We start from the raw sequence: 9411 nt of genomic DNA on the forward strand, positions 1-9411 counted from the left end.
TTATAAAGCCAAAGCTGCTTAGTACTGCACTGAGATCTCTTATTCATACCACAAATACCTAAGGATGGTAGGATTTTTCAGACTACAAGACCAAGTGTCTGAAGACTGATCAAAACTCACTGGTGGGGGAAAAAAAAAAGCCCTCACTGGTGAAACCAGTTTGAGGATAAGCTGAGCCACAGGGCTCAGGTCTGCCTGGTAACCTTCCAGGCTGTTGTGCAGTACAAGTAAGGTAAAGGTAGGAATACAGGAAGTTGGTTCTACTAGCTGTTCCTTAGAACTTTTGTTTCACCAGGAGGAAGAATGGGAAACTCCATCGTTAATAACCCAAGACTTACTGTGTTTCATATACAAACATGTCCAATATGTCAAAGTTAGCTTGAGCCCACAAGAGAATGAATTTACCAAATACTATGGTAAATGAATAAACTGCCTATCCTTCTATTTAAAGAATAGATTGAAAAGCTTGAATGTAATATTTATTTGGTGAATTTACATGTGAGGTCATTTACAAAAGAAGATACAGACAGATGCAGCTTTCAGCGCAGTTTCAAATATTTTTCAGAACAGGCAATAGTCCATGAGGCTCTGGAATGATAGTATTGAATGGTACATGCTTCAGTTTCCTTTGTGTGTTTTCTACCAAACCCCAAGGGGTAGGAAGAGAAGAAAATATCAGTGTTAATGTAACTACAGCCATGCAAATAAAAACTGTTTTAAGCCAGAGGTGGTTGTTCAGAGATGTGGAACATTTCTGTATTCAGGGGTTATTACAGTAGGTGCTTAATTTAAAAGCTACGATGCAGCGCTCTCCCACTTTCCATTATCCAGGCCATCTTAAATTATGTTTGCTGCCCCCACCAATTAGTTAGAGGCCTTGCAATATTTCTCAGACTCTGACTTTGGAAAGGAGTCACTTCTAGTAGCTTCTAAAACGATGGCATTTTTGACAAAATCTTTTTGGTTTCAATAGGATAAAGCACCTTTTTAAAGAGGGGTAAAATGCTCATTTACTCCCAACAATGTAAACTCTAATTAGATAACATTTCCAGAAAAGTACAACTGACAGCTTGCTCTTTTATTCTACTAAGACCTAAGTAAACCTCTTCCCACCCTGAATATCTCAAAACCACCATAAATATGTCAAAGGAGGACATTCTTTAAGAACACCCTACCCCCCACCAGAAAAATCCAGCATATAAGAAAAGGATGATCTATCAAAGTGACATGTTGAGAAAACAAAGTGATTGCTAAGGAGGAGGGTGAGGTAAAGGTAAGATGAAAGAAGCAAAACCCTGCTGCCGGTGCCCCCAGTACAGACCTGGACATGCTTCAAGACCAAAGGCAGTTCAAAACTAAGATACATGCCACGTGTCCTCAGCATCTTTGACAATAATGGCTCACAATCCCTTAGGTACACATAGCCATAGATAAGAAGCATTAAACTTGTCACTTTAGGAAATATATGCTTCTGGACATGAGACTTTCATCCTTTTTGAGCTGTTAGCCCCCGTTTCTTCACTAGAAATTTTAAGCTAATTACTCATTACATTTCATTTATATATATATATATATATAACCAATCTTTGTCTTCTTTAAAAAGTACACTAGTAAATAGTAGTACCTTTAAACAGGAGAAAATAACCGTGGGCAATTGTAAACACATTTCATCTTACCTCATGCCTGGTCTGCTCTCCCTTGAATACTCAGTCTTCTGCACATACATCAACTAGAATATCTTGCTTCTGCATGATTTACTGTAGGAAAAAGAGCTACTGTAGACTTTAAGAATGAGGTACATTATCAGAGTTGAAGGGGGTCAAAAGATTTAAGCGTTGCCACCGTGTCTAACATTCTGCAGAATCAGAGGCATTGTGCATGCTGACGGACAGTGGTTTAAAGGGTCTCAATTTTGCTGCCATAAAAACAAAATCCCCACTTAAGCTTTGTTTCCTTCAGAGGACTCAACTGAAAGGGATTAACCAAATCTTAAAAGAATCCTATTCTACAGCACGTACTATGTTAATTAAAAAAACCAACATGCTGTAAAACTGTAGAATATTCATATATATACACATACACGCACACAAAGACAAAATCAACCAGCACATATTCACCCTCCCACCCCCTCAGAAAAAAAGTCAAATCAACAAATCAAAGTTTTTATTTGCATGGCCAATTGTCATTTGTACTCTTTGCAACTTTATTTTCATATCCCTTTAACAGGTTCTAAGCTTTTGTTGCACAGGGAATAAAAGCTGCCACACTGCAAACTTTCTTCAACAGCCACTCCCACAACACCTAAACATGAGACAGCTGTGACAAAGGACAACAGCACAATGGAAACACGAAGTCCCACCATTCAACACAGTTTACAACAGTGTCTTCAGGGTTCAGCTGGAGAGGGGTAAACTTCTAAAAAGAGGGTCATTTCCCTTCCCCCATATTTTATAATGTTGGTGGTTTTAATCCGTATTTCTTTGCAACTTCTGTCTGGGCATGGGCAGCATCACAAAGTGAGTATAGATGAGCCATCTCCATTTCTGATTTGGCCAGGTTAATAGCTTTGTTGAACATGTCAATGGCTTTCTCCATGTTTCCTCTAAAAGAAAAAAATAACAAAAATTACATGGAGCTGACTTCTAAGTTTCAACCATGATACTAATAAAATGCTTCTTTATAACAAGATGATGCCTATCATATAGAAAACAATGACTGTTAGCTACTATTACAAATACAGGGCTTCCTTGGTGGCTCAGATGATAAAGAATCTGCCTGCAATTTAGGAGACCTGGGCTTGATTGCTAGATCAGTAGGAGATGGCAACCCACTCCAGTATGCTTGCCTAGAGAGTCGCATGGACAGAGGAGCCTGGTGGACTACGGTCCATGGGGTTGCAAAGAGTTGAACATGACTGAATACTGCCTGCCAAGTCACTTCAGTCGTGTCCGACTCTGTGCGACCCCATAGACCAGGCTCCCCCGTCCCTGGGACTCTCCAGGCAAGAACACTGGAGTGGGTTGCCATTTCCTTCTCCAGTGCATGAAAGTGAAAAGCGAAAGTGAAGTCGCTCAGTCGTGTCTGACCCTCAGCGACCCCATGGACTGCAGCCTACCGGGCTCCTCCGTCTATGGGATTTTCCAGGCAAGAGTACTGGAGTGGGGTGCCATCGCCTTCTCTAGACTGAATACTATATGTGCTTATATTATGTCACTTGTGGCCTTTGTTTACAGATAAGAACAGTGAAACTAGAAAAATTCAATGACTTATTTAAAATCCTAATCACATCTGGTTCCTTAATTTTGCCCATTTCTACTCCATCATGAGGCTCCTTTAGAAAGCAGTGATGTAAGTTCAAAGGACATTAAGGGTATTCAGGAACCTTACCTTCATAGATCTGTGCAACCCTTACCAGCATATCGTTAGCCCCCACATCTCTACTCCAGTCACACAGGTCTTGAGTTCACTCATGCTAACAATGGTCAGATTATTTATTGCTTCTCTGCCTGATTCTAGTCAAATCCTTACTTTTCTAAGGCCCAGTTCAAATACTGACTAGAATATCTTCATGAAAAATATTTTTCCCTTTCCCAGCAGGAATTGGCTGCTCCCTCTCCATTGTTCCCATAATTCTATCATCATTCTATGCACAGTCAGATGAATATATATGCTTACACCAGTCTTTGTTGGTAAGTCGCTAAGTTTCTTTACAACCCCATGGACTGTAGCATGCTAGATGCCTCTGTTCATGTCCACCGAGTCGGTGATGGTATCTAACCATCTCATCTTCTGCTGCCCGCATTCTCCACTTGCCCTCAATCTTTACCAGCATCAAGGTCTTTTCCAATGAGTTGGTTCTTCCCATCAGGTGGCCAAAGTACTGAAGCTTCAGCTCCAGTCCTTCCAATGAATATTCAGGGTTGTTCTTCTTTAGGACTGACTGGTTTAATCTCCTTGCAGTCCAAGGGACTCTCAGGAGTCTTCTCCAGCACCACAGTTCAAAAGCACCAGTTCTTCAGCACTCATCCTTCTTTATGGTCCAACTCTCACATCTATACGTGACTACTGGAAAAATTGTAGCTTTGACTCTATCTCCCTTTGTTGGCAAAGTGATGTCTGCTTTTTAATAAGTTGTCTAGGTTTGTCATAGTTTTCCTTCCAAGGAGCAAGTGTCTTTTAATTTCCGTCTGCAGTCACTGTCCACAGTGATTTTGGAGTCCAAGAAAATAAAAACTGTCACTGCTTCCACTTTTTTCCCCTTCTATTCACCATGAAGTGATGGGACCAGATGCCATGATCTTTTTTGAATGTTGAGTTTCAAGCCAGCTTTTTCGTCTCGTCCTTTCCCCTTCATCAAGAGGTTCTTTAGTTCCTCTCCACTTTCTGCCATTAGAGTGGTATCATCTACATATCTGGGGTTATTGATATTTCTCCTGGGAATCTTGATTCCATCTTGTGATTCATCCAGCCTAGCATTTTTCATGATGTACTCTGCATATAATAAGCAGGGTGACAATATATAGCCTTGTACTCCTTTCCCAATTTTGAATTAGTCAGTTGTTCCATGTCCGGTTCTAACTGTTACTTCTTGACCTGCATACAGGATTCTCAGGAGACAGGTAGGGTGCTCTAGTATTCCCATCTCCTTAAGAATTTTCCACGGTTTGTTGTGATCCACACAGTCAAAGGCGTTAGCATAGTCAATGAAGCAGAAGTAGATCCTTAATGGACACCTTTCAATTCCCAGAACCAAGTACAATGCTTGGTAACTATTATCTATTTTTTGAATAAATGGATGCATACGTTTTGCCAAAAAACACAAAATTTACCTCTTACAGTCTGTGACTAGGCTTTATATACTTACTAAGAAGCAAGAGCTGTTTTAAAGTAGTTAGTATTGGATATGTATACATGCATACATGCCTGTAATCTTACAATAAATATTAAGTCTCCACTATAAATATAATGGGCTTTCCTGGTGGCTCAGATGGTAAAGAATCTGCCTGCCATGCAGGAGAGCTGCGTTTGATCCCAGGGCTAGGAAGATCTCCTGGAGAAGGGAACAGCTACCCACTCCAGTATTCTTGCCTGAAGAATTTCAAGAACAGAGGAGCCTGGAGTGCTATAGTCCGTGCGGTCACAAAGAGGTGGACATAACTGAGCAACTAACACACACACATATATACAACAGTTAAACTCTAAGAAGTAAAATGTGCCTCTGGGTGACTGTAGTTAATCTCCTACTACATATATTGATACGGTGCATAATAGACAATTAAAAAAATAACTAACAGTTCATGTTCAGATATTTGGTAGACAGAAGACTTGCTAAATCTTACATTAACCAGCAATTTCATTCATTAACATTTATCTGTTTGTAAAGCAGGATTTAGAATGGATTTCTTAAAGTACATTTCAAACACAATTCATCAAACTCCATACATCAGGGGCCCTTAACCCAGGCTCTATGAACAACTTGAGTGCAGAGAGTTTCCATATATGCATTATTCTAGGATAAGTCCACATCTTTGCTCAAAAGATTAAGAACTACTACCCAATCATATTCTAGCATAAGAATATTTTATTCACATTACCTAGAAATTAAGAAATAATTTAATATTTATATGAAACTGTCAGAATGGTTCAAAAGAATCACAAAAATTTTCATCAGCCTACACACACACACACACACACACACACACACACACACACACACATTCTGCTTCCTCTGGAGCTGAGAGAGAAGAGGACTCCAGGAGTGACTGAATGTTATTAAGACAACTCCTACTAGTTCCTGACAAGTGATGGTGGGAAGATCATCAGCTACTTTCAGCATCAGTGAAATATGGGTTCATCTCCTCTTTCTACTACTGGCTCACAATGTCACCTTATTAATTTAACCAGTCTAGGAATAAAAAGATGGGCACAATAAAGAGCAGAAGAGGTATGGACCTAACAGAAGCAAAAGATATTAAGAAGAGGTGGCAAGAATACACAGGAAAACTATACAAAAAAGACCCTCATGACCCAGATAATCAGGATGGTGTGATCACTCACCTAGAACCAAACATACTGGAATGTGAAGTCAAGTGGGCCTTAAGAAGCATCACTACAAACAAAGCTAGGGGAGGTGATGGAATTCCAGTTGAGCTCTTTCAAATCCTAAAAGATGATGCTGTGAAAGTGCTGCACTCAATATGCCAGCAAATTAGGAAAACTCAGCAGTGGCCACAGGACTGGAAAAGGTCAGTTTTCATTCCAATCCCAAAGAAAGGCAATGCCAAAGAATGCTCAAACTGCGGCACAATTGCACTCATCTCACACGTGAATAAAGTAATGCTCAAATTCTCCAAGCCACGCTTCAACAGTATGTGAACTGTGAACTTCCAGATGTTCAACATGGATTTAGAAAAGGCAGAGGAACCAGAGATCAAAGATTTTTGGATCACTGAGAAAGCAAGAGCATTCCAGAAAAACATCTACTTCTGCTTTATTGACTATGCCAAAGCCTTTGACTGTGTGGATCACAATAAACTGTGGAAAATTCTGAAACAGATGGGAATACGGGACCACCTGACCTGCCTCTTGAGAAATCTGTATGCAGATCAGGAAGCAACAGAACTGGACATGGAACAACAGACTGCTTCCGAACAGGGAAAGGAGCACGTCAAGGTTGTATATTGTCACCCTATCTGTTTAACTTATATGCAGAGTACATCATGAGAAACGCTGGGCTGGATGAAACACAAGCTGGAATCAAGACTGCCAGGAGAAATATCAATAACCTCAGGTATGCAGATGACATCACCCTTAAGGCAGAAGGCAAAGAACTAAAGAGCCTCTTGATGACAGTGAAAAATGAGAGTGAAAGTTGGCTTAAAACTCAACATTCAGAGAACTAAGATCATGGCATATGGTCCCATCAATTCATAGCAGATAGATGGGGAAATAGTGGAAACAGTGGCAGACTTTATTTCTGGGGGCTCCAAAATCACTGCAGATGGTGACTGCAGCCATGAAATTAAAAGATGCTTACTCCTTGGAAGGAAAGTTATGACCAACCTAGATAACATATTAAAAAGCAGAGACATCACTTTGCCAACAAAGGTCCATCTAGTCAAGGCTATGGTTTTTCCAGTAGTCATGTATGGATGTGAGAGTTGGTCTATAAAACTGAGTGCCGAAGAATTGATGCTTTTGAACTGTGGTGTTGGAGAAGACTCTTGAGAGTCCCTTCGACTGCAAGGAGATCCAACCAATCCATCTTAAAGGAAATCAGTCCTGAATATTCACTGGAAGGACTGATGCTGAAGCTGAAACTCCAATACTTGGCCACCTGATGTGAAGAACTGACTGATTTGAAAAGACCCCGATGCTGGGAAACATTGAAGGTGGGAGAAGCGGATGACAGAGGATGAGATAGCTGGATGGCTTCACTGACTCAATGGACATGAGTTTGAGTAAATTCTGGGAGTTGGTGATAGACAGGGAGATCTGGCTTGCTGCAGTCCATGGGGTCACAAAGAGCTGGACACGACTGAGTGACTGAACTGACTGACTGAGGAATCAGTTTCTATACTCTTCAATTAAATTGAGGACCATATAATCTCAACCTTTATAAAGACGGATAAAAATCAACTGAAATATTTGGAAAGCACCTAAAGTTCAGTACCTGGCCTAGAGTAGATACTCAAATGGATGACAATGCCAGTGTCAAGATGGCATACGACATTAAAGTCTATGGCATACGCAGTTGTCATCTGTTAATGGTGAATCTCAAGTGCAACTCTGGATAAACATTTACAGAAATCAAGAAGTTATGAAAAAGTCAGAACTGCAAAAATCTTACCCAACTCCCTGATTTGAAAGAAAACTTGAGGGCTCAGAGGTGATGGTCCAAGTTCCCCAGCCACTTGGCTGTAGCAAGATCTATGTCTTTGGGCAATGTGGCTGCCAAGCCTTGTGCTACAGTGCACTGCCAACGTACAAGGCAGACATTCCCCTCCAACAGAAGTGACACAGGTGACAGGAGACACAACCATACAGCAACTCTTTAAGATCAAGCTTCCCTTTTAATGCATATGCTTGACTTAAACAACTTTTTATGTTTTGATTTTTAAATTGAAAAAATATGAAACCAAGCAAATCAAAGTTGTATAGTTTCAAGGGAATCTTGCCTCCAAAGGCATGTTTAAGACTTAGAAATGCAATGAATAATGACAATAACCTATCTATAATGAAAAAAACAAAAAGATAAATATCTATGGAGCTTCCCTAACTTTCCTAAGGACAGACTATAGAAGTTACCTTTGTACTTCAATAGTTCCCATGGTTTCATATGCAAAATCACATTTATTGTCAATTTCAATAGCCTTGCTGATAAGCTCCAAACCTTTATCCAGATCTTGCTTCCACTGAAGTTGAAGTAAACTGCAAATGCAAAACAGCAGTCAGATGTGACCATGGCCCAGTATCAATTCTGCTCTCAGTGAATTTATAATTTAATTAATAAGGAAAAACAAAATCTAAAACAGTATAATCAGCATCAAATCGGTTTTTTCTCCCTCAACTTATAGTGGTTTTGTAGTCTAAATTCCTTATTATGAAGTCTAAATTCCTTATTATAATGGTCTAAGCTCTATTATTAACTTCCTTTGCACAGCTTAATGTTTTAATTTGTATAATTTAAGTGAAGTTTTAAAAATGATAATTTAAGTATACTAGAACAGGAAAAACCTAATTATGTGTCTCCTTTTTGATACAAGTAACATTTGACAGGATGTTCAGAACTGAAATCCTTAAGCTAGAGTGCAAGTAGCACATTTACTAATTATTGTATAATAATAAACATTATTAAAAAATAAAAGTTAAAAAAAAGTAACAGTGAAGCATTCATAGCAATGAAGAAATTTTTCAATTAGCTCACTGACTCTATCACAGTCCCCTTTCTCAGTGAGCAAAACAATTCCATTTTATTACTGTGCAAGCAATTTAGCTTTTTTACTGAAACAAACAGACCCCCAAAATACATACCCTTTATGAACATATGTTGTGGCATTATCTGGTTCCAAATTAATACATTTATCATACATTTCATCAGCTTTGCCAAACTGCTGTTGATCTGTTAACGCCTATGTGAAGAGATACTTCAGTTAAATTTAGGTAACTATATCCCTAAGGAGTTATAACTATATGTTGCTTATTAATCATTAAAATTTACTTCATTTAACCATTCATAACCAAATTACTGTTTTGAGGTGACTGTTGTTTATTTGCTCAGTCGTGTCTGGCTCTTTTGCAACTCCATGAACTGTAGCCCGCCAGGCTCTTCTGTCCATGGAATTTTCCAGGCGAGAATACTGGAGTGGGTAGCCATTCCCTTCTCCAGGGGATCTTCCTGACCCCTGTCTC

At 39.5% G+C, this 9411-nt stretch overlaps 1 protein-coding gene across 1 annotated transcript in view; it reads right to left on the minus strand.

Annotated features, from left to right (window-relative positions):
* Positions 1-2148: 2148 nt before the first annotated feature.
* TOMM70A (translocase of outer mitochondrial membrane 70 homolog A (S. cerevisiae)) overlaps positions 2149-9411 on the minus strand; it is a gene marked incomplete at its 5' end in the record, with an annotated part of 36864 nt that continues 29601 nt past the window's right edge. Inside the window, 3 exons of the mRNA XM_010842010.1 lie at positions 2149-2602; positions 8308-8430; positions 9034-9131. Coding sequence (XP_010840312.1) covers positions 2449-2602; positions 8308-8430; positions 9034-9131 — 375 coding nt within the window. The remainder of the gene's footprint in view (positions 2603-8307; positions 8431-9033; positions 9132-9411) is intronic.

This window comes from Bison bison, unplaced genomic scaffold (genome assembly GCF_000754665.1).
Source record: "Bison bison bison isolate TAMUID 2011002044 unplaced genomic scaffold, Bison_UMD1.0 scf7180017864168, whole genome shotgun sequence".
NCBI lineage: Eukaryota > Metazoa > Chordata > Mammalia > Artiodactyla > Bovidae > Bison > Bison bison.